The sequence below is a fragment of the Triturus cristatus genome, chromosome 7 (genome assembly GCF_964204655.1).
Source record: "Triturus cristatus chromosome 7, aTriCri1.1, whole genome shotgun sequence".
NCBI lineage: Eukaryota > Metazoa > Chordata > Amphibia > Caudata > Salamandridae > Triturus > Triturus cristatus.
The window spans coordinates 91700459-91727506 of NC_140590.1; the positions used below are offsets into that span (position 1 = coordinate 91700459).

The 27048-nt window shown below is 43.2% G+C and overlaps 1 protein-coding gene across 1 annotated transcript in view; it reads left to right on the forward strand.

Moving 5' to 3' along the window:
- Positions 1-7620: 7620 nt before the first annotated feature.
- LOC146808898 (phospholipase A2 inhibitor and Ly6/PLAUR domain-containing protein-like) overlaps positions 7621-27048 on the forward strand; it is a 262038-nt gene continuing 242610 nt past the window's right edge. The window contains exon 1 of the mRNA XM_085615710.1: positions 7621-7703. Coding sequence (XP_085471836.1) covers positions 7652-7703 — 52 coding nt within the window. The 5' untranslated portion in view covers positions 7621-7651. The remainder of the gene's footprint in view (positions 7704-27048) is intronic.

A 27048-nucleotide genomic window follows, 5' to 3' on the forward strand; every position in this document is an offset into this window, starting at 1 on the left:
GGTTAGGCAATTGACTGCGCAATTGCTTACGCTGTAAGCCAGGAGTCGCACCGGATGACTCAAAGAGAGGTGACATTAACGTAGTAACCACATTAGCCAAACGCTGTCGCGCTGAAGGAGAAGTTGAGGCGAAAACAGGGGGATAAACAGAGGGGAGAAAAGAGGATGCAGAAACAGGTACTGGAGTGGTGCAAGGAAGAGTGTCAGGGGAGGCAGCTGCTGAATTAGACAAAGTCGCAGGAAGCGCTGGGGCAGTTGGAAACACAACTGGCGGCCCTTGAGAGGGCTGCGCTATAGGGATAGGAGCCGGCTGCGAAGCAGCTGGCGGTAGCGGCAAAGCTTGCAGTATATTAACTGGAGGCGGCATATTCACAAGCTGGGGAGGCGCCGTGGCATTTTGAGCATACGGGGGTGGCGAACTCAACAAATGCGACATCAGGGGATCATTCTCCTTTTCTTCTAACTCATTCTGTTTAGAGTGCGGTAAAGCTGGGTAACATTTGTCGATCCCTAACTTACGCTGTCTGTGCAATTGCTCATTCATCTGCTCCTCCTCATTGTCTTTGAATTGTACAGCTGCTTGCATTACTGTCATACCTTTCTCTCTCTTATTCTTTTTTGCTAGCTTAATTTCCTTCTGTTTGGCTTCCTTTCGCCATAAGCGGAAGGAATCAAACATCGCCGGCCGGGCTTTCTTTTTAAACAATTTAATTTCCAAATTATCTAAAATATCGGTATCGAAACTACCATTTTGGGGCCATTTTAAAACACCGTCTTTTCTGGTGTAATGGATCCATACTTCGTTATATGCAATGGGGCCTACGTCATGTTTTACATAGAGCTCATAAGTTGGAGTTCCAACCGGAGGAACCGGACATGATTCCTCCAGCTGGAAATCTCTTCCACAACCCAAACAAAACAATCTACCAAATATTCTAGAACCAGGCATCTTCGCTCACTAGTCTAGACCCAAAACATCAAAGGATTATCGATTACGATAGTCTTGTGAATACACGAGTCCTCTGGCTTTGGCGTTTGCAAACTCCAAATTCCCAAATCAAAACGATCCCGAGGGATACCAAACAAATGGGAGAGGCTCCACTTATACTTAACTGAATATTGATGATCAATGGCGTCACCAGAAGACTCTCTCGATTGTTTCGCTCTATCAAAACTCGTCAAGGGTCCAAAACAGGTCGATTAATCAGGGCAGCAGTCCTTCGTAGCCTTCGGGACGCGGAGAACCTCGCAGAAAAGACTTTCGGACCACGTCGACATGCAGGGGTCGATGAAGTGGCAGCCTTCCTCCGGAATTTCCACACGAAGCTCCTCACGAACCTCTGGCTTGGACTGGTACCGCTGAAATCGTCCCGAGTTGGGCGCCAAACTGAAGTACTGGGTATTTTAGACCCAGCGGTGCAGGGGCACACACCCTATGACTTCTGGGTTCTCCCTGTTCCAGACCTACAGAAACACAGAGTCTTCTGGGTGAAGTCAAAGATTCATTTATTGGCTGCAGACCAATTACAGGTATCCTAGAAGTACAACAGCGTGTATGTTCTCAGGAGACTGCTAAAAATCATAGAAACGGACTTCTCCTTAAGTACAGTTTTTCCTGCCACAGGCATACATTCCTAGGTTTATGATACGGCCATATACACGTGTACATTACAAACGAAAAGGCAGAGTCATGATGACCATCCCACATTCCAGCTAAGCCAGCCCACAATTATTTACACAGCAAGGTTCAGATCCCACATCAGATATCGATAGGCCCCAATAAAACATGGGCAGCTCTTGTTGATAGAAACAGGTCATAAAGCAGGAACAGTCAGGTGTGAAAGAGATTAGCCAGAGGCTTGTGTGGGATGAAAGGACTTTATGGCGTGTCAAGCCCTGATGCTAATCACAGGTGGCCGGAGGAAGGGGAGCTCGTGAAACCAGTTTGACCTGGGGCAGCAGAGCCAAGCTGCCCAGGTCACAGAAAAGTCATGGAAAGGCAAATGTGCTGTGAGGCCCGTATTTGCTTCATTATAGCCTATGTGAGGGCAATGACAAGATGGCCACTGCTTCCAAAATGGAACCCGCGTAGTGATGCAGAATAACGTGTACACAGTGCATTCATAGCTAGAATGGTATACAAAGCACTTGTACATACCGCATTAACCATTTGCGGTTCGCTAATACCAGGATAGACAAGGGTGGGGCCCTGTCCCCTACGTGGAAACAGAGATTAAAGTACGACATTAGGAACACTACAGCGGCCATAAAGAGACAAATGTAGGTGATCCAATCGTTCTAATTTGGTATTTACTGCATCTATTACCGGAATGATATATAGTATCAATGATATATAGTATCCACTGCCGCTGAAATTCTTACCCCAAGATACATTGCTTCACTGACCACTGGGGTCCCGGAGTGTGGCATATCTGGTGTTTGAACAACCTGGGTCTTAGCCCAATTTAACTTATACCCAGATACTAAACCAAACTGCGCAGAAGACACCTGAAGTACCCGAAGTGCAGAGGAAACGTCGGAAGTTAACACGACGATATCGTCTGCATAGGCCAAGGCCCGATACTCTGTGGCCCCAACTCTTATAGGTACTATGCTCCTATCCCCTTCAATTTTACTCAAAAACGGATCGATATATAAGGCAAACAATAGGGGTGCCCCTACTAATATTAAAATAACTAGTTTCCTGCCCCGAAATACGAAGTACTGCCTCCGGAGAGATATACAATGCCTGGATAGCTTGTATAAATTCAGTGCTGAAACCCTTCCACCTAAGCAAGACCAACAAGAACCCTCAGGAGACCCTGTTGAACGCCTTCTCAGCGTCCAACAGGATCAACCCGAGGGGAGAGGCCGTGGCCTGAGCCCAATCCAATAAGGCAATAACACGCCGAACATGGTCTACTGGGTCACGGCACGGAATAAATCCATGTTGGCGCAGAGATACTAATGGGACTATTACCTCAACAAGTCTAGAGGCTAATATTTTAGAGAATATTTTAGAGTCACTATTAATAAGGGAAATTGGCCGAAAAGATGACGGGCTCAACTCTGGCTTTCCTTTCTTTTTAAACAGAACAATCGTAGTCCGCCGCCATGAGTCAGGAACCGTACCTTTCTGAGCAGCCCTAAAAACAACAAGAAGATCGTGCCGAATCTCTGCTAAGAAGGTCTTATAGAACTCAAGGGGTATCGCGTCTGGGCCTGTGGCCTTGCCACTGGCAAAGGCTTTGACCGCTGACACCTCCTCCTCCCATGAAATAGGGGCCGATAATATTTCATTCTGTTCTGATGATATCTTCATAAGGCCTCAATCTCTGACTCTACCTGAGCACTCTCAATATCTTCCGAATAGAGCTTTGCGTAGTATTTTTTAAATACTCCATTCACTCCTTCCTGGGTATCCTGAACCGTACCATTTTCGTCCTGAATTCTCATAACACGACTCTGTACACTTTTCTGATGGAGCCTCTTCGCCAGTACCCTTCCAGAATTTTCACCAAATTCAAACATCATCGTCCGATATTGAAGGTACTTAGCGGCCAGGTCCAGGCCAAAAGACTCCAAAAGTTCAGATTTTATTATAGCGACAGCCTGCTGGGAGTGCTCTACATCACAAGCGTTCTTAATTTTAGAAGCCAGTTCTAATTCTGCTACTCTAAGCTCCTCCATACGACCCTTCATTTGCTCTTGCCATTGCTTCCACCGGAATGAGGAAAAACTTTTAGTCTCTCCACGCACTGCGGCCTTTAAGGCATCCCACAACACCTGATATGGGGCAGTACCCTTGTTGATATCAAGAAATTCTGTTAGCCATTTTCTTATATGTGCCTGGTAAGCCTCATCAAGCAAAAGCTTCCTTTCGAAAGACCATTGCCTGGGAGGCTTCCTATTTCGGGGCCAAGAGCACTCAACAATTAATGAATTATGATCAGATAAGATCCTAGGAGAGGCATGGATAGAAGAAACTTCGGCAAGCTGATCTGAAACAAGAAAATAGGCAAGCCTGACCAATTTATTATGAGGGGCTGAATAATATGTATACCCATCATCCATTTTAATGTGTCGATGCCACAAGTCCGTCACCCCATGCTCTTGTGCTAATGCCTGAAGTGCCTTGAACAATTTAGGTTTCCTGCCGCTATAGTTACGATCAGATGCCAAGTTAAAATCACTAAGTAAATTGATATTCAAATCCCCGCAGATAAGGAGTGGATAGGGCCAAGTAGCTAATTCGATATTTAGAAATGTAAGTACTTCCGGATCATCACTGTTGGAGCCATAAATTGGGCAGATGGTTAGTGATCTTTGACCTACTAAAATTTCAGCTATAATCCATCTGCCCATTTTGTCCTGTCGAGATTTTTTACAGAACCCTACCCCGCACTTCATAAGAATAGCCACTCCTCTGATCATAGATGTCTGTTTGGAGCACGCTATTAAGTCATACCCTGGCAACTTCAAACAATCACGCCACCCCCAGGGTATGTGTGTCTCCTGTATACATAATACATCAACATGCATAGCATGCACAATTTTAGAAAATAATGCTCGTTTTTTGGGATCATTAAGACCGCATATATTCCATGAACTAAATTTGAAATCCTCTCCTCGGCTATTCCAATTCTGGAAGCGATGTCAGTACAAGTTTTGGTGACTCTGCGAATAGAATTCGGAACTCTCTGACAGGCCCCCTGGGTTCGGATATTTTCCTGCCTTGCCTCCTCCCGATGCACCATCATCGTATGATAGATTAACGCAAGTGAAATTTCTCCAGGCGGCAGATCGAACTGATTAAATGAAGTGGAGGAGCCAGGCACTATACCACCGCCTGGACCGTGCTGCTGAAAAGAGCTCTCCCCTGGGGATAGTACAGAGACTTCAGGATCCCGAGAGCTTGGCCCATTTATTTTACATACCGTGCCAAGGCGGCAAGAAGTTAGCTCCTCGTTGAGAGCCTCATTCTGCCGCCAATCTCCGACTTCACTGCCGTCGTCAGTCCATTCAGGGTCATGCTCGTCCTCTTCGTCCGGAGAAGAGACAGTATGCTCTGACAAAGAAAATAATTTATCCCCCTCAGGCTCCTTGCAAGATTCATTACCATCAGAAACATAGCGAGTTAGAGGATTGATTACCTATAAGGCCAGAGCGTCGGAGGTAGAGAGAGAGAGCCCAGAGCTTGCGGAATTCTCGCTACTCTGAACTACATCTCCCATAATTCCATTCACAGAGGTGCTTAAACCAGATAGCAGATGGCCATTTCCTACTGCATCTTTATTCATAACATTGTCATTAACTCCCTGTTGCTCCACCACTGAATCTTCTTGACCTATAAAGGTGTTATCCGCCGAGAGGGAACCAGATAAGATTAAAGATGATTCACCCAATACCTGCGGTTCTGCCGATACTTGTACAGCTGCCCCGGCTGCCTCAGCTGATCCATGCTCTTATGGAAGTTTAGTCTTTGAAGTTATATTTTTAAAAAGAGCCAGCACTGTATGTTTACCCTTGCCGGCACCTTTAGAGTAAGAGCCATTACGAGTAGTGCCGCCTTCCGTAGCGACATTTCCGCTAAACCGCGTTCGGCAGACCTCCAGCGCTGATCTGGACCCCTGGATTATTGCCAGAAATTGGAGCAGCTGCCGCTGCTGTGGATCGCGCCCTTGCTGTGGCCACCGCGGCCGTCTTCGACTTCGGGGCCATACTCCCAGGCCAGTACCTCCCGCGGGCAGACTCGCCGGGAGCGAGGGCGGAGTGCCGAGACACCGCGAAGTACAAAGCGGCAGGACACCAGAAGAGACTACACGGTCCGGGTTCCGGCGAAGAACGGAGGATCAGCCTTAGCATGCCACTGCTTTTCCCCGGTTCAAGGAACGGTAGGGGGAATCTCAGTCTTTTCGAAGATCACATTAGAGGGGTGATTAAGTCAAAGGAGAGACGCCAGCTCACACGGCCGGACCTACGGCCGCCATCTTGCCCCCCAATTGGGTTTATATAATTTTAACTGATTTAAAAAGGAGGTAATAATTGAGTAGTATGAAAAAACTAAAATATATATTATTGCTAAGAGATGGAATTCAGGCTAGTTAGGATTGTCTGATTGTCGTTTAATGATGAGGTCATATAAAGGCACAAGAGAAGGAAAACATGTGTCAAGTTTATTTTCAATTGTGTTAAGTTTCTTGAGGGACAGAAGTGTGTACATAAGGATTTAAGATCCTGTGACGAGGCAGATTAGCCAGAAGACCAGTAAGTCCTGGAGTGGACAATAGCAGCAGGTCAGTAGAAAGTCAAGTGGACGATACACTAGCAGGCACACCTAATTCATAGAATCAGAAACAGATGGGGGGCTAGAGGGATTTGGGTCTGTGCGTGAACTAAAGATACAAACATGGTGGTTAGAGTCAGAGTCTGACTGCCCTAGAATAATCGGGCAGTTCCCAAAGGGCTGGTCGAAGATCAGTGTGTGGGCCGTTTTCTTTAGCAATATGTAGACCTGTTTTATGGCCAAGTGGGCTGTTTTTTTGTGTTGATTTTACTGATATTGCCACTAACATAGTCTGCAGCAAACACACAACAATTCAGTTTCCCTTACCTTGCAAAATACCCACAAGTCTGGCCTGATTTGCAAATGTAGTTCCCTTTTTCAACTATCTTATTCTCTAATGGGGGCCACTTTTATTTTGGCGCCTGAACTATTTTTTATACCAGTCTGATGCTGGTTAGGTTTGTTCATTATGGCAGAAAAAGTGTAAAGTTAACAATGTATTAGTTTGATGAGTAGTGCATTATCATGGTGAATGAGTCAATACGTTCTGAGGTATGAGTTTTATCCATTGACAATGAATTGAGTTTTTTAACTGTGGTGGCGTGTCTTGGCTCCTTTCTAAGAGGGGGACTGAATAAAGGGGAGGGACCCCCTTTGTTGTCTGGGCGCAGTGGATCTTGCTTGAAGGCACTCACAGATTCATTTATGCTACTTTTTAGGTTAGTTAGTCAGCTGATGAGATCAATGTGGTGTGTACAAGAGACGAGAAGCAGGCAAGGTCGGCTTTTGGCATGAGCGAGCTGGGTCCGGGCCAGGGCGCTAATCTTCAGCGGGGCTCATGGAGCCCTCTGCATTAAGGACTTGCCCATAGCAGTGCCCCCTACCTTGGCTCCAGTGATTTCGTTTAGAGTTGTTCTAATAATTTTTAACAGGTTGAGAACATTGTATTAAACACCCTGTAAGTCCCCTTCTGTATCCTCACATCTACTTTTCACCCCCTGCCGTTGACACACTAATATCCCCTCCCTACCACAACAAACAACTTAGCATCGACTAGCCTGACAGAAATAAACTGTGGGCGATTAAGGTGACCCAGGAGAGGTGCAAGATGTTTGTGTTCAGACGCAAGTCACAAGATGAAGTGAGGGAAGCAAATGTATTTTCTCCCAGGGCGCGCTCCAAGCGCTAGCTGGCTCTGGCAACAGTTGCCGCATTCAATTGAATGCCAGGTGGGGGGCGTGTAGGGAGGATGTTTGCTTCTCTATGGGAGATAAATGCAGCATCTCCAGAGGTGTAGTTCACAGAAAAGCAGGCGACAGGCTTCAACCAGACCCTCTTCATCACCTGGCACCTTCCTACAGCATCATGACATCACTTCTGACAGTTTTCGGTTTCCTTGCTGCGGTGTTGTATGAGGGTGAGATATGATCACTAAACGTTAAATTTCATTACTTTACAAAGCAAATGATGATTTGCATTGGAAAATTACCTTTAATGCCTCAAGGTAGTGCTCTGTGCAATTGTGTGCTACTTCTGGTTCCCTTTTATCTACCCATGAGTTTTGAAGGAACTCCCGAGCTCCGTATTTATAGACAAACATATGAGGCAGATGTACTAGTGGAACAAGTTTTAAAAGTCTCCATATTTTTCCAGCTTTGCATGTCTATTGCACTGTACAGCACGCATGAAAAGTGGGAAAAGAGACTTTTGCATAGTTTTTGCACACACTGAAACACACACACCCCACCCCCCCCACACACATATAGACACTCACACATTGTGATTCAAGGGTGTTTGTGTTAAGACGTGACAGCTTAAAGTGCACCAAGCAGGGAGAGAGGGAATCATCACTATATCTTAGGAGATCTGGTGTTGTTATGCTCTTCCCCTTTCATGTAACACATCACAGAAACCTTAGGTACTGCACTGCTTTGTATGGAAAGTTAGTAAATCTAACCTTGTATTAACACATAGAGTGGAGTCAGAAACATCTTTTTGCAACACGTGCAACCATGACTGTTCGATGCACTTGCAATTGTTTTAACCCCTTTTTAACAATACCAGATGATCCAGGAAGCCATACTAAATCTTTGAGGCAGGCTCCAAAATAGCGAGGTTTGCAAGATTTCCTTCAATTACATACAATTCCACCAGAACGTTCTGTCTCGGAATGCTCTATTTTCACCTACCTCTTATTCTAGCTTTGTTTGGTGACAATCAAATAAAATCTACTGAAAATATATGTTTCTAAATGAATTACAAAGTTATGTTACACAGCATTTGTACAGAGCGCGTACACCAAAAATGTTTCATTGCGCTGAGTAAGAGGGAAAAAAAACACAAGGAGATGATGGACAGAGTGCTGAAACTTTTCAGACACTCACCCCCAGTCACAGATCTGGGTTGAATCCATCACCGTTCTTTAGCTCACTTCACCACCAGAGTTCACCCCTGTGGCTCATGGGAACAGTCCAGCCCAACCTGCCAAGCCAGGGCTCCCCTGAACCGGAAACAAGCATCCTGGGACAAGTTTCAGGGTAACACCCCTCATCAGCCAGGCTAGCTTGAATCCAGTGGCAAAGTGAGCAAGGGACCCACATCTGGGCATACCTTGCCAATTTAGGGCGAACAAAGCAAACACAAGGAGATGATGGACAGAGCACTGAAACTTTTCAGACACTCACCCCCAGTTACAGATCTGGGTTGATACTATCATCGTTCTTTAGCTCGCCTCTCCACTTCAGCTCAGACCCAGCTATATGCAAATCAGTCTTGACCATGTGCCTCATGGGAACAGTCTAGCTGAACTTCCATGAACTGTAGGCAAGCATCCTAGGACCAGTTTTGGGGTAACACCCTTCATCAGCCAGGCTAGCTTGAATCCAGTGGCAAAGTGAGCAAGGGATCCATGTCTGGGCATACCCTGCCAACTTAGGGTGATCAAAGCAAGCACAAGGAGATGATGGACAGAGCGCTGAAACTTTTCAGACACGATATATAGAAATAATGCCCCGGGATCAATAGTGTAATCATTAATAGAGGGGACAGCTAAGTTACCTCCTCCTATGAATTATCTTCTTTTTCTGTGAGAAATCTTTTTAAATTTTTATTTCCACATAGAAGTCAAAAAACAGTTTCACTAAGAAAAATAGTTATACTCTCAGGTTGAGTGATAGTATGTATATTTATTTCATACTTTACTCATCTCCCATATCTATATCTTGTTTTTTCTTTTTTCTTTTTCATATATATACAAACATATACATTATTTACATACATCAAACGAATTCAACACATCCATATTTGCACCTCTGACAAAGAAATTATATTCTCCTTATTGCATCTTGTCTGAGTAATACCCTAATAGTTAATCAGGATGCTTCTGACCTTATTTCTCTGAAGCATTCCTTACCAAAAGAACACTCTTTTAGAGTCACTTCGAGATCAACTATTGCAACCTCATTCCTTTTGAAGTACTCTCTACTACTTAACACAAAGTCCAAAGTCTCATGAGTGTCTTCACCATTGTTGTCAACAATAAGGTCAGAAGCATCAACAGTTCAAGATTCCCTCACATAAAAAGAAAAGGTATCACAAGGCAACTTTTTTTCATAAGTGGCATCTGGGACACATGTGAGCCTTCCTCACACACATATCAGGTACACAACTAGCATTTGCATTGTAGTGCAAGTCTCCTACTGCACACTTCCTACAGAGAACATAGACTGCATTAACTGAAATGCAGTATTCCATTACACATACCAGGTACGGCATTGGTAACTTAAGATTTAAACTTCACTCACTTACAGACCATATACCATATGGACACTAGTATTACAAGCTGCCAATCTGTGCTTATTTCTAACATGGAATAGTAACATAAGGTATGTATATATACATGTAAGTATATGGAATTTCTGAAAGCAAATTTAACCAAACCGAAGCAGAGAGCTGTACATGGACAAAGACATGCATAAAGTCGACAAGTATTACAAGTGGAAGCTGGATTGTTGACGGTTAATGCATTGTGATTTAGTGTTCTTTAAAGAAGTGTGTCTTCAACTCTTTCCTAAATTGGAGCAGCGTTTTCACAATCCTGATTAATACAGGTGCAGCAGTGGAAGCTACCTCACACTAAAAACAGTCACAGAACTATTATCCAAACTGCAGGCTTCTCTCATACACACAGCAGGTGTGCTGTTTTTCCTGACACAAACAAACACTCATACACACACACATACATGTGATTACCATCTTTGAATGGAGTATGTTTGTACACTTGCCTTTTGAGGAGTAATCAATCTCATAGTTTAAAGAATATACAAATAACAGAAAAACTTTAAGAAAAAATGAATAATACAGGATTTTGCTTCAAATATTTTGTTATTTAATAAGTTTTGCCAGAACCATATTTGTGGGGACTTGAACATGTGCCTCCATCCTTGTGGGTTCTCATTCAATATTTATCATCTGTGATTAAATACAATCATGGGCTAAATGTTAATATTTCCAGCTTTGTACATAATTAGTATCATAATCATTTTCTAGTTGAATTGCTGCATGTCTTCTAGAGGTACATAATAAATGGACAATTTAATGCTATAGAAAATATCATATATCAGGATTATAGAAGTGAAATTAAAACTGTGACTGTTTGTTTAGTTCTCAATTCAATGTTGTTTTTAAATTAAAGATTTGGAACTCCTAGGAGGTCCACATAAAAGTGCATGCATATTATTACCAATAATAAAACTTAACAGAACTCATTCCATGAACCATCATAAAATTATTAGGGACCTGCGTTATCAAGGCTAGAATTCCTTTAGGTAAGAGTAGTCAATATTGTTAGGTATCCCAGTACGCAAAATACTTAAGATTTCAACATTAAAACCATTTAGCTCACGGCAGAAACAGAGGCCCAAGACCTCTACTGTAGAAGTTAACGTTTTTTTTAGGACCATATTAGACAATTGCAGGTACATTTAGGTAAAATTATTTTGCAAAACCTCAGTGTTCAGAGAAGATTTTTCAATGATTTGGACTGCAGCACATAGCCATTTTGAAAGAAAATAACATTTAGGATTAGAATGTGCAAAGGACGTAAAGTAGCTGCCAGTTCGTATACAAAAATAAAGTCCAAAATTCAGTTTCGGCTAAAAGATCAAATAAGATTAGCAGCAAGAAAAAAGGTATAAAAGAGCATCTCCTAAAATGTGCACATGGCAGTAAGTATCAACCTGTACATATACAAGACGGAGTCCAGAGTTCAATTTCGACTAAAAAGTTTAATTTAGAATTAGCAGCAAGAAAAAGAAATAACTGAGCATTTCCAAACCTGTACAAAAAGCAATTCAGTAGTAGCCAGTTCATATGCAGAAAACATCCAAAATCCCACTTTAATTAAGTTTTGAAGTTAACAGCAAGAACATAGTGGGAAATAAACGCAACATATCTGTTGGACTTGGCCCTTTTTGCACGGTCATCCCTGAACTTTTTGCCTTCCTCCTATGTTTTTTCTGACCTGTTGTTGGCTGTTTTATGACTCTGGGCACTTTACCACTGCTGATTAGTGCTAAAGTGCATATGCTCTCCCTATTGTAAATTGATGATGAATTAGTGATTCCATGATTGGTTGGTTTGGTTTACCTGTCAGACCCTAGTACAGTGCACCAGGAGTGCCCAGGCTGGTAATCCAAATTCTGCTGGTGGGACTGCAGCACTGGTTGTGCCACCCACAGAAGCGGCCTGTAAAAGTGTGTCTAAGGTCTGCCATTGCAGAGCCTGCGTGCAGTCTGGTGCTGTCATGCTGACTGGGCAAGTGCACCCACTTGCCAGTCCCTAAACCTTCCTTTTTCTTCATATCAGACACCCCTATGGTAGGCTCAAGGGCAGGGTGCATTGTAAATATAAGGTAGGACATGCCCTGGTGTGTGTGACATGTTCTAATAGTGAATTACAGCCATTTTCGTTTTTCACTATTGCAAGGCTACCTGTTCTCCATAGGCTAGAATGGGCAGTTTGATTATTACATCTTATAATCCTAACTGACTCTGGGAACATGGTAGAAATTCGAATTTAGTATGCCTGAACTCAGAATGATAAAATACATCTTTTAGTGAAGTTGGTTTTAACATTCTGTGTTTGAAAATGCCACTTTTAGAAAGTAGGCATTTTCTTGTCTAACCATTCAAACCTGCCTCTGCTAGGCTGTGTATTCCTTTTCTGAAGTTTGAGTGACAGGGCTGGGGAATTCCAGGAGACAGGGTGAGGTGGCCCAGTGGTGAATAGAGAGATCTGCATCTATATGGGTGGGAGGAGTTGCACCTGGGACCTGAATAGGGCTGTGCCTTCCCTCCACAATGCTGGCTCCCCCTCTTGTGGTGCGTCTGATGTCTCTGCCCTCCACTCTGAAAGGAAAGAAGAAGTCAGGTAAAGAAAGTGCTCCAGGACTGACCAGAACCGGTTTGAACAAGGCAAAGGCCCCTCTGCCTTCAGAGGACAAAGGATTTTGGGGTCTAAGTATTGGGACCCTGATCCCAAGAATTTAGATCACTTTGGGAAAACAAGAAACCGCTGCTGAGGAGAGGAACCAAGAAGAAACTGAGGAGAGACTATCCCTGAAACCTGGGGATTGGCCTGCAGGGGTTGCCTACTGCCAAAGAGAGGAGAAAGGAACTTTGTGTGTACTTTTGCTCAACTTGTGAAGGATCTCCAAGGGCTTGGAAAAGAGCTTGCCTCCTGCTGAAGTCTCAGGGACAACAGACTTCAACCACCAGCTCCCCAGAGTTCTTTGGACGTGCCTGCTGCTGTTTTGGGGCCTTCTGAGGGACTGCGTGTCGCAAGGAGCTGGAAACGCGACTCTAGAAGGAGAAGCGTGCCGCCGTCGGAGCTGTTGTTGTTGCATCGCGTAAAGGGGTGTCGCCGCTGCAGTTGTCGCATTGAGCTGAAGCATCTCGCATCTTCGAAGAAGTGCCTTGCAACGTCGAAGAAGCGTGTCGCCATCGCAGCCATCGTAGCTGACGCATTGCACTGCATCAAGAGAAGAGTCTTGCATCGAGGAAGAAGCGTGTCAACATCGCAGCCACTGCCATTGCATCTTGGATGACGCCGCTGTAGCTGTCGCATTGCACCGCATCAAGAAAGTGCCTCACATCCACGGAGAAGCGTGCCGCCGTTGGAGCTGTTGTTGTCGCATCGCGTAAAGGGTGTAGCCGCTGCAGTTGTCGCATCGAGCAGAAGCGTCTCGCAAACGTCAGAAAAGAGTGTTGCTGCCAAAGCCGCTGTTGTCGCATCGTGTAAAGGGGTGTCGCCGCTGCAGCTGATGCATCCAATCGAGCCTTCTCGCAACATCGGAGAAGCGTGCTGCATCTGGAAGATCTTCACGTCTTTATTTCTTTGCACCAAACTTTCATCTCATCTACATCGTTGCAACACTTTCGCTGCCCTGCGTGTCGCATCTAAAAGGTACATTGACTTAAAGTGTCGCATTTAAGAACTAAAGAGAACTAAGCTAAATTCTACCATCTTAACCCCTTCCCCGCTCATGACGGAACCACTCCGTCATGAGCCACGATTGCGCTGTGCTCATGACGGAGTGGTTCCGTCATGCTACGGCCGTTGGCGGCCGCTCCGCCCACGCGGCGCTAATTCCCCGCCTGTGTGGGCGATTAGCGCAGTGGGCGGAGACGTGACGGAACCACTCCATCATGAGCACAGCTCAACCATGGCTCGTGACGGAGTGGTTCCGTCACGAGCACAGCGCCACCGCACCTGCTCCCAAACCCCCCCAGCGCCACGGCGGAATTCCTGCCGCGGCGAAGGGGTTAAAGTAACAGTATTGTGGATTTTTGTTGTTGATGATCTTGTGGTAAATCTATATAAACAATACTTATTTTTGATATAAAACCTGTGTGGTGTCCATCTGTAGTGTTGTCACTTGATTAGTGTATGTGTTCACAAATGCTTTACACACTGCCTCTAAGATAAGCATGTCTGCTCGTGCCAAGCTACCAAGGTGGTGAGCAGTGGTTATTTTAGGAGTGTACCCCTTTACCCTGACTAGAGGCGAGGCTCCCTATTTGTCACAAGTGCATACCTGTGCCAACTAGAGACCCCCAAGTCTAACAATATCCCTATTGTGCAGAATAGCAGTAAACAGCAGCCAGTCACTGTGCAAAATACAATTTGAGAAAGGACTAACACTTCATAAGAAGATGACAAACAAGGGGGTTAGCCACCCAATTAAAAAGTATGTAAGAGATTTAAACTATATACATAAACTCCTTAAAATAATTTAAAAGTTTTATACATACTGCTTTGTTTTTTGGACAAAAGAGATAGTCTCGGGCTGATGCTACATTTTTAACACAATTTTGTGATAGAGTCACACTCGACCATTATTAAGTGTTGCTAATCTCTTATTAGTGTCGATAAGTGTGCTTTTAATTTGCCATTCGCTTGAGTATTCCAGTGTATTCCACCATTTGTTACATTGAACCCTACTGTGTCACCTTTAAAGTTCCAAGGGCCTACCTTCGCACAAGTGAAATCAAATTTAAAGCGAATCAGCATATGGTCACTGAAAACATTTCCCAGGACTTCCATATTTTAAAGTTTACAGAAAAAATCTGCAGAAACAATTAAATAATCTATAATAGATCTCCCAGTTGGCGCCCTATGAGTGTAGTTTGCTGGAATCTTTTTTTAGCCTTCCATTAGCAATTATGAGATCTAAACTTCTCAAACCTTCGAGTGATAAGACTCCTCTTTTGTCTGCCCTGCTGTTATTCAGAAATTGGGCAATGGGAATATTTAGGGCTTTGTTTTTTTTGGTCTTAGCAAATACCCTTATACTGATGAGACTCTCCAACAAATAATAAGAACCTGCAGTCTTTAATTTCCAGGGCAGAGGAGATAAAAAGAAATAGATCTTTTAGTAGATAAGAATAAGATGCGTCGGGAGGTAAGTATGACATATGATCAACAAGGAGTCTAAGTAAACCTGGCCATCTTTATGATCTAGCTTAATCGCCTGAATTAGGTTAGAGGCATGACAAATTTCTTTATATGACAAACTGAGGCTTGTACTTAACAAAATAGCATTACCTCCTTTAGCGTGACCTCTATTCACAGGGAGCGCAGGCCGGCTCAGCACAATATAATCTTCGATGGACCAGTTTTCTGTGATCCAAGTCTCTTGTAGACAAATTATATCAGCATTCTGTTCTTTCAAGAATAAAAGTTTGTTTTTATTAGTTCTTAAGTAGGCTGCCTTCCAAGATATCACATTAATATCCTTGCTAGGAAGAGTTCCCACATTTAAGGCCTAAAGGTCTATTTGAATTAAGAGTGCCCAACTCCATTTCTTATCTTCCTCCTCTGCAGGAAGCACATACTGAGTACTTTTCTCTGTATGGAGCGAAACCCTCCTATCTTCTTTACCAAGGAAAACCTGCAAAATACTCTCTTTCTCTGAGAAAGGTATGCTTCTTGCGGGGGTTTCTATATTGGTGTTAGGCAGCCTATTTTGGACCACTTTATTTAATGATAGCTCCACTTCTGGTATTAAAACATCAATGCTACAACAATGAAGTTTATCGCTGTGTGCCATTATCAGGTGGGAGATAGCTTTGGATGCAAATGTTATTCTTGCAACCCTAAGATTGTTATATTTTTGAACCTCAACTACAGTGATGTCATTACTTCCGATCATCTGTAGGCCCGAAATATCAGCAAACCAACCCAACAAACAGGACTTATTCATATATAGTTCATGGTCAAAGATAAACGAAAAATCCAGGCTATAAGGGGCAGGATGGGAGTTATTACCTAAGTTAGATACCTCATAAATATTATCATTGGAATTATACATGACATTATTACCTAGAGAGGAAGCAAATAAAGAAGCATTAGGGTTCAAAATACTCTGAACAATAGGAGTAACACTTATATCTAATGTCACTGCATCTTTGGTAGATTGAATAGGTACACTTGAGTTCAGAGAGGAGGAACAAGGAGTCGATAGAATACACTCTGTTTGTCCATCTTCATTCTTCAGAACATTTAAATCCAGCTTTGGTGATATATTATGGATAAAGTTAGGGTCGAAGCGTAACCGTTTTGTCCTTTTTTTATTTATCCTTTGGCGTTTTTTTCCCTTTTTTCCTTCTTCTTTTTCTTACAGACTTTGTTACTTTTGTTCTTGATAGCATTTTTTTTAATAGGAGAGCATCCAACTTTAAGACCTTCCTCTATAGGCTGCTTTGAGGAATTCACACCAGTTTTTAGGAAGATAGGGAAAACCTTTCAAATTGTGTTTGAATTTGTATTTTCCGTCTTAGTTTGCGGGCAGAACGTAGGCACAACCACTGTAGCTTAAGACTCAGAGTTCAAGAGCTGCTGTAGAGTAGAGGACTGTAACTTATCGAGTATATATTCGTTTTCTTTTCTTTCATTTTGATTTTATTATTTCTACGAAAGAAAGGCTTGCCAGCCTGGGTGCCAAAGTCCCGCCCTTTAGCATGTGGAAAAGAGTCTGTTTGGGTAGAATATAGCTTGTCGGGGTCTTCCTTCAAAAGAAGGGGAGTGGAAGATCACTTCCCTGGATTAGACATACTGAGGTGAAATACTCAAGCTTTGCCTGGCAATAGGTTTTGTTCAGAGACTATAAACGTTGTCAAGGCCAAAACAGTGTCTAAAATAGAGTCAGAGTTACTTACTGATTTCTCCATTAGGGCTAGGATGGAAGCCAGCACTCTTTCTAGGCAAAGTAACGATTCCGACATCAACATTTTTGACTCTGAATTATTAATTAAAGGAAGAACGTTCAGGGATAGTTCAGGAGTTAATGAGCTCTGTGAATCCAGTAAGCTTGTTCCGCTGGGTGTACTACTGAACAGTTGCAGTTTCACGGGATGATCCTTGGAAAAAAATGAAGTGGCAGGACTAAGAATCCTGGACGATTCTAGATTATGAACATGAGACATCTTGTGAGGCTGATCTAAATTAATGTCAGGTAGCGTGAAATCTTCCATTATGTCTTCTCCCGCTTTTGGGATTGGTTGAGAAACTCCTTCGGATTCAAAGACTCCATTTACAAGGGAGTGAATGGTTAAATTTGCCACCAAAATATCAGCCACCCTAGATTCTGAGTGTATGATGATCTGTAGGCCATGATCCCCCGATTTTAGACGGTAGTATGGAGGGTTCTACTGGTAATGGTTTTCCAGGAATTGCTTTAGCCTCTACATGATCCGGCATTCCTACTGATTTTAAACTTGTTACTTTTTTAGGAAGAAGGAAGGGATGGTATTAAAACGCTTCACAAAATGTATTTGCAGTGAGTTGTTCCTTAGAGGATTAGCTCTAGTTTTTTTGCAAGCTCTTGTGTACACCAATCTGCCAGAGCGTAATTTTTTTGCGGTCATAACTTTGTTCTTATATCACAAGCCTCTTAGCCAGTTGGCCAGCACAGCCAGAGAGCTATGGCTCCAATGCGCTAGTGCGCCGAGTGGGCCGATGCGTCGATGCGCCGCTTATGCAACACCGAGCGCCGAGTTTCCACTCTCCAACGTACAGCACACAATCTCACAATCTCATGAGCTTGGGCGGGAGATTGAATTACTGGCCCCCAGCGCAGGGCTCTGGGGCTCAGAAAGACGCAGGAAGGCACAGGAAGTGGAGCCGCGCTTGTCTCCAGTAGTCAGCGCGCTTATCTTCAAAGATCTTCAATGATCAGAAGTCACTACAGTTATATGCGCCAGGCACCCTCTAACTCCTGCATACCCCCAGTAGAGCTTTTCACCAGGGACAAATTGCATTTGAAGACTTGGAGATACCAATGTCTAATAGGATCTTAGTGAGGTTGTGGCAGAATTGTAGTGGGGTTAGATAGGATCCTAAGTCCATCAGCTCCTTTTCACCTGTTTTTAGTGCTTGAATCTCCATGTGATTATGCTTTACTTCCTCCAGCAGTACTCCTATTAAGCCCCCCGTTGTTGCTATTCTTTCTGTAATGTCAGCCAGTTTTCCCTCTAGATTTTCCCAAGCCTCCTATATCTTAGCCTGTTTTTTCTTTGAGGTTGCACATTTTTCCTTTATAACATTTGATAGAGATAGCAGGATATAACTATCGTCAGTAGTGATGGTTTCTGAGTTTCCTTAAAGAACTCATTTAGGGGATATTTGGGGACCATCTATTGGAGAGTTATCAACCTGAAACACAGTGGCCAATACTGAAAATTGTGAGGGGTTGAGACTCCCTTGAAACCCTTGATGTTTCCATATCCAATGGGGTTCCGGAGGTAATTGTACCTTTTGTCGGCATAACCTGGGAGTATTCTGAGACTCCATTATTTTAAAATAAGATCTTAATGAGGGAGTGATTTTGATTTCCCCCCAATGGGTTACTAGCTGATACCGGTAATGCAGTTATCCCTCTCTGGGATATCCTTTGCGTTTCTGATTGAAGAAGGTCCTGAGGATGGATGATTTTATGAGATGCCACTGGGACAGGAATGGCTCCCCCTTCTAAACTCTGATTTAGTTGTTACTTCCTTACTGAGATTGGTTACCCCCAAAACCGGCATTCCTTAAAGCATACCTGTTTTTTCCTGGTCTAGAACTGGAACCAGCAGAAGTCGGCTTATTTAGCACTGGCTCTATAAAGTCAGCCGTTGATTTGTCCCTTAGTTGTGGCCCTGCCGCTCCTATCATACAGGGGGGTTTAATCGGTGTCTGAAGTTTTGATTTATTTTGGGCACAAGGCTTGCTAGCTCTCCTTAAGGTCATTGGGGTTCTGTTGGTCTCCCTTCTCGCGAATTCAGCATCAACACAGTTTGGAGTGATCTGGGACTCTGACCAGTATGTGCTGACTCTGCTGGAAAGTTCCCGGAAGCAACAGCGGGCAGTCATTCTCTTATTTACAAGGCATCCAGCGACCAGGAACAGACTGCGTCTGCCACCGCGGTCGCTCTAACTCCGCGTATAGCTGGGATAACTAAGGCAGAGGGGGGAAGAAAGGAGCACATGCGTCCAAACATGATGGTTCACCGAGATGAGATCAAAACTCTATAATGTGCAAGTTAGAGATTCACAAGCTCACGACCGGCATGCTAGCTGACCGCTATGTGCCCCGCATCCTTGTATTATTGCCCTGCTCCTCAGACGTAGGACTTAGATACCCGTATATAGGTTTCCCTGAATCATGTCCTTATATAGGCACAACTCGCTTTGCCCTTATTTAGGTATAGAATCCCAGCCCTTATTTAGGCATTAGCCATAATAACCAAATACAGGCATGGTCACCTACATCCGTCCATCCCACGTTACAGCGAGTTCTGAGAAACTAGACCCTTAAGCCGAACGGGACTTTCCCTAGCTAGGATTTTTGATTTCTCCAAGAACTTATCTATTATGCATGAACTACTATTCCTTAGGGGTTTATCCATGACGTCTTCCTCTGCCCGACTTTACGTCAATGCTAGCATTCCTAAGCACCTTCCAGGTATAAATATGCCTTCTCTTACCATGGCAAACCACTGCTCGACTCAGCACGACTTGACTGCACGGTTCGCCACGGCAAGTTCGGAAGGGACCATATCCCAGCCTGACGCACTGACCAGATGCTGTCATCCCTGCTCGCAGAGAATCCAGCTTCCAGTGTTCTGACTCCCTTCATGAGGTGTTAGAGTTTGAGACTCGGATAGAGATTCCCACCTCGCTCATTCTAAAAGTATGGAGCCGACTAGAACCTAGAAGGACTCTTGGCAAGCTAAACTTAGTGTATACCATGCTATAGAAAACAGCACCTACTTCTTACCTCGTAATACACTTAGGTTAGGTACACTGGGGTAGAACTATTTAGAAGCATCAGATGAGTATTCACTTTTTAGCCTGTGTTATTTATGTATGTATATATGAATATATGTCATAGGTAAAAGACAATGCTATTGCAGTATTATTTCTTCTTACTGCTTACGCTGTGTGTATTATATCTTGCTTTCTGTCTAATGATCGTAACCGCTCATATCTCTTACATGATTGTAATTCGAGAAGTTTCTAGTGACCTCTGAGTTAGCTGGCACACACAAGTAATTAAATTTAATGTACTCGATAGGAGCATACTGACCTTAGTCCTTTGCGAAAACTATAGTGTATATTATTCCAATGCACAGAGCCTGTAAGGGAAATCGGAACTACACTACATGGCGCCCAACGTTTGGTAAGGCACTCATTTAACGCTAGGTACAGAAGTAACTCAGTCGTGCTTTTCTCAGAGACCCCTACTCATAATACTCCATAAGACTTCTGGAGTTGGTAGGGATAATATCCGCCATAGCTGAGTAGGACGAGAATCCTAGGTATTAGCTATTTGGTTTATTCAAGGTTGAAGGATACAGTGTTCTAAAATATTGTGGACCTTATCTTTGTTTCCTTCAAACTTTTTCTGCATTTAAAAAAAAAATGAACCCGATGAGGGTGTTATAAACATCCATCCAAATTTAGGGAGAGCCATCACTCTAAAACTTATAAAACATGGCCTAACACTAAGAGGTGGTAAAGCAGTTTTTGTGATAGAGGCACATGAATATTTTCAGACAGAGGTATTCTATTCATGGATCACAATCCCAGAATCAAATCCAGTAACAAATGTGTTTCACTTCTTCAAAGAAAATGAACCACCTGAGGAATACATTCCACTCGAGGATATTGAAATTCCACTCACATACACTCACATACCAGGAGCATCAACTCTGGTTTAAAGGCGCCCTAAAACATTGCAATCACATTACCAGGCTCGGTCCACTAGGTAGACCAGGAGCAACATGGCCGATTTTAGCCGGCTACACACCTCATTCTGACATTGAGGCAATGTCAGATAAGGAATTACTTAATCAAATACAAGAATTAATAGAATTACACAGTTAAACCACAACTGTCTGAGGGTCCTGAAAAAGACTCAGTTAAAAACAATCCTACATCTTCTAAAAAGAAGTGGGAAAATAAAAAAACTTTCAAAAGAGAAACGTTCTCAATCCCGAGGTAGGTCTCCTCAAAAGGAGCCCTCTGAAAGGAGATATAACCTCAGGAATAGGAATAATTTGAAAAAACCTGACAGGTATCAAGATACTGATACACGTTCCTCTCGTACCTTTCAGCCATCTTCACTGACATCCGAAAGAAGAGGTCGGTCAGATCAGAAAAGAAGAACGCGTGAAGTCCAGAGACGATCAATACGTTCAGAAAAACAAACCAAAACCTCAATTCACTAAAAAGAAGGTAGCAGGTCTGAAGATCAGACATGCAGAAAATCCTGAGGACACAACTCAAGAACGGAGAATGGGCTCAGACAATTCTGGACAGTGCAGCAGAAGTAACAATAGCTCAGAAGAACCTGAAGGAACTTCAGGAGACAGTGGACTTGAATGAGTACATAACACTTCAAACTGTAGACCTCAGGGTTAGTTCTCCACAAAGGCTATATGAGATAACACTCCAGATGGAGGGAGACATACCAAGAAAAGTGAAAGCACTCTTTTGGGAAAAACTTTCAAAGGGTTATGATATACTTCTAGCAGAAAGACTGGCCACCGGAATTTGTCAGGGAGTGCCCACATGGCGAAGACATCATTATGCCAGCGTACTCCAACCATGTTCCTATACTTTTAAAATATACTTATGCCAGGAAATGGGCAGTAGCTAGTAGCCCAGTCCCCTGCATTATACAAAAATCACGTAGGATGGGATGAGCACTCAACTCACCATAAAATCCAATTAAAATATCAACCTACTGCACAAAGGCAGTACCCAATTAAGCAAGAAGCTAAAATACAGGTCAGGGAGATCAACTTGAATACCAAGGGGTGATTGAAACATGCACCTCATCAATGAACAATCCTTTGTTTCCTGTCACCAAACCAGACAACACACATTTTCTAGTTTTGATTACAGACACCTGAACACTTGTTCTAAGACAATTGCAGTGCAAAATGCACACATCACAGTATTAATGAATAACATTGTGCGTAAAAAATATAAAACCACAATGGATATTTCAAATGGTTTCTTTTGTCAAAACATAGCACCTGAAAGTAGGTACTTGACAGCTTTCTTGATAATGGGGACCCAGCGTCATTTCTGTCGGCTCCCACAAGGGTTCAAGAACAGCCCGGGGTTATTCTCAGCAAGAGTAACAGAGTTACTACAAATTTATGATGACGAGGCATTGTCATATGTGGATGATATCCATCTGACAGACGATGACATGGATAGGCACTTGAACACGGTGAACACCATTATACTGGGCTTCGCCTCTGAGGGCTACAAATTTAATTTCAAGAAATCTAGAATTGCCCATCTCAATGTCCTTTTCCTAGGATATGAACTTTCAATGTTTTAGAAAAATGTGCACTGCTCCAACCTCCAAAAACGGTGAAATATTTACAGTCGATTCTAGGTTTCTGGAATTTCGGAAGAACTTGCATTCTAAATTACGCAGAAAGATTTAAACCTCTCTACGAACTAATCAAACCTGATTTCAAAATCAAAGATTGGACACAGGAACACACAGACATCCTGCGTGCAATACTAACTGACTTGTTAGCAACAAATCACTTACAAACATGCTTAAATACACGCACTTTAGTGATCCGAATAATTTCGGATCAATGCGGATTCACCTACTTAACTTTTAATGAAGGTGAAAAAGTACCACTTGCATACAAATCACAGGGCAGATTTATATTGGAGATGTGCCACTTTTACGCCGCCGTTGCGTCACTTTTGTGACGCAGCGGCGGTGTAAACCCTGCGCCACGTTGCGCCATATTTACATCATGACGCATCTATGGAGATGCGTCACGATGTAAAGCCCTGCGCCACGTAAAACCTGCGTCAGGTTTCACGTGGGCTTGTCGACAGAGGGGGGGCGTTCCGTCGCAGGAATGCCCCTGAAAAGTGACTCAGTCAAATCTATAAGATTTGACTGAGTCACTTTCCCAACGCTGATGCGCCAAAACCCTGCGCCTGCTTGAAGCAGGCGTAAGGCTTGATGCACCATGTTAGGGATAGGGTAGGTTGGAACAGTGCTGGTGTTGCGTCGCGCTTGCGACACAACTGAAGCACTGTGCCAACCTTACGCCATCGGATGCGTCACGCATCTGTTTATTCCTGCGCCATGATGCGCCGCATTGTAAATGCGGCGCATCATGTGTGGCGCAAGGGTAAACTTGCGTGACGCATCATTCCTGGCGCATCCTTGCTGATTTGCAGGGATGCGCCAGGAAACATAAATCTGCCCCCACATTTGTATGCACTTGGCACTTTGACAGAAAAAATTCTGACAGCAGTTCAAACTGCTGGAGCAAAAGAAAGAGCTCTAGTTCAGGTGAAACGCATTATTGTTGTGACTCCGGTACCAGCCTTAGAGGCAGTTACAAAAAGCGAGCATTCCAAATGCAAAAGCTTCACATCCAAGATGGATACAATGGGTTAATACTCTTGCTACAACAGATGGTGAATATCTTTTTGATCCTTATTTAAAAACACAAGCATTCCTGCAATACGAACACAAATGTCCTCTGCCTATTGAAATTCTCCCTCTTGACCAGTATGAATTCATAATTTATGCTGACGGATCAGCACATCCCGCTACGGAAAGTAAGGAAGCTTACAGTGCAGCCTGCGCGATCGTTAAAGACCGTATGCGCAATGTTAAATTACAAACGATAGTCACTAAAACTCAATCTCTAGGATATTGTACAGCTCAGCGAGCTGAACTACAAGCATTAAAATTGCCACTTGAAAATACGGATCGCGAATTCCCCACACTTGTAGTGTGCGATTCTTTTTACTCTGTTCAATCATATAATGAATATTTACAGAGTTGGCTTCAAAATGGTTTTAAAGATGCAAAAGGTGGCACAATCAAGCATCAAATGCTTTGGGAACAAGTAGTTCAGTTGCAAAACAGACTACAAAACACTCACGTGATACACACGCTGAGTCATCAACGTGATGGCGTTCACGGTGCAGGGAATTCATTGGCTAACGAAGCAGCAGAGGCGGCTGTGCAAACGGCCTCCGTAGCTGCGATCACTCGTTCAAAAACGAAGATAGAGAGTGAGATATTGTTGGCTGTCAATGCTTCAAGCAAAGGCAGTGCTGCAGAGTTACCTAAAAAGTTTCCACTCAAATACTCGTATATAATTGATGTGAACAACGTTCTGTTTGCTCGAATCCCTGGAGTGGGGGATAGGGTCATTCCAAACGTGGAATGTAGAGCAGCTTTGATTTATGAAGCACATCTGGGAGAGGGTCTGTCACATCAGGGGATCACTGAAACAATTTTAACACTAAAAGAGATGTACTGGTGGCCTGGAATGAATACACTTATTCACATCTTCATCAATAATTGCATAGACTGCAATAGAGATCGCAGGGCAGAATGCCACCAGATACCAGGCTGCAAAGTAACCTGCCCAGTACAGACACCATTGTTAGACAGCATTAGACTATCTACGTGCAGGCGTCCTCTTGGAGGTATGCAATCCCACAAACAATAAGTCAAGGTTCCAATGGATGTGGCCTCAGCGCTCGTCTGACACTCAAAGTGTTATCAAAGATTTACGAGTCTTTATTGGCACATATGCAATTGGCACACTACACTCTGACCAGGGCCCTGTGTTTAGCTCTCGGGCTTACAAATAAGCCATGGCCAGTTTGGGCGTTGCATTGCGGTACTCCTCTCCATTTCATCCTGAGGGAAATTCGGTTGTGGAAAGGAAAAACCGGGACATAAAGCGGTCTATAACAGCTAGGGTATTAGGTTCGGGTGATGGGTGGGTCAAACATCTTTATTGGGTCTAACGCTCAATAAACAATTTGCCAAGAAGTTCTCTAGGGGGGGGGTCACTTCATATGAGGTCCTATTTGAGACAAGAATGTGGGTTCCTGATCTCGAATGTAAAGGCGCAGTGGTGGAAAATAAACCATTTGATATCAAAGGTCATTTGGCTGTTTTACAGGACTTAAATGAACTAAGATCGAAACAAAGCAACGTTTTCCTGAAGCCAACCACCACTGGGGATAATCCAGCCATCCCAGAAAGGCCTGTCTGGATACCAAAGCTTGGGGATCTAGTCAGAGAAAAGATCACGGACAAGAAGGAATTTGGGCCTTCTTACAGACAACCGGTACCTTTCCTAGCAATCCACGGATCAAGAACAGTACTTCTGCCACCCCTTGCTGGTAAAAAGGAGAGAAGATTTGTGTCCATCGACCTAATCGAACCACACTATGTGGCCGATACTAAACAGTAGGCCATGTGGACTCCGACCAAGTAGCAGATGCACTGCTCTAGCTACTATCAAAGCGGTTCAAACTGAAAGACTAATCACCATTGAGAATCCAACAGTAAGAAATGAAGGACTAAGCAACAATGCTATGGAACTCATTCCTCTTGAAACCCAAATAACAGTTCATCCTGATACACCGGTCTACACCAACGTAGCAAGTGATCCACTGGTTCCAGCGATTTCAACAAATGCTGATGCAATTTCAACCTTTGACAGAACTGCTTCTGACTATTTCATTAACTTTAATACGTTTTCTGAGGATCCCAGCGAGCCTGAAATGGCGCCAGCGAAAAGAACTTTCAAAGAACAAGCACAATACTTTTTTAAACACGTGAGAAAGATTTATCTGGTTCCACCAAGGATTGAACTATGGATTATTTCTGGAATATTTTTCTTTCTGCTTTGGCTAGCGTTAGTAATATCTCTGAGCATGTTGATAGATGGAAGATATATTCATTTGGACACAGGAAGTAAAAATGTGAACTTACTTTTGAAACCACATAAATCATCCCATCGTGAAGCAAGAGACTTGTCAGCAGTGAACATCAGAGCCATTTCTATACAAGATGGCATAGTTTGGGACAAAACGGATTATGATATATTCGGTGCGTTGAACCTTTTGAAGATTCCACACTTATTTAAAATTAAGTGACTTTATTACCTCTAGTACCTATTCTGATGATTGGGACTTTGAGACTGTTAATAATATGATGTCTGATCTAGAAAGATCTGCTGCATTCTCTAAACATGAATACTTGGAGGGTACAACAGACTATGAACAGCTTTTTTGTTACAACCACTAAGGTCATCATTTCTTGCATAAAACTGCAAACACCTAGAAATGTATTTATGTATAACCAATGGGAACATTGTCCTACTCCACCGAGGGGTAGCTCAAAAACATTTGCAATGAAGTTTCCATATTTTTCAGGGTACAATATATCCAAGCCAGAAACGTTTTACTTTAAGAATGTGAACAAAACAGGAACGAAAAATATGTTAACAAATACAAAACAGATTTATTCTGCAGCCTTTAATGTCCAACTGCCTAGACAGCAGATAATGTTTTTTAAAGACACTGTCCAACAGACGTCTTGCCTTGGGTTAGCCAAGATCAAAGACATGAACACATACCTACACCTGCAAGTAATAACACTACACAGGGGGTGGTCGACATACATACTATTTTACAAAACAACAGATCAGATTCCGAATGGAAAAAATGGTTGCTCTGGCCCACAGACACAAACATCTGTCAAGGAAGATTCCTGAAAAAGACACAAGGTCTAACAATAAATAGGCCAGACCCACACTATGTTCAAAGACAACATCCATGGGTAGTAACAACATACAGTGTAGAAAAACTATGCCTTGATTGGCTGCATATATCTACACTAGAGGATGTGA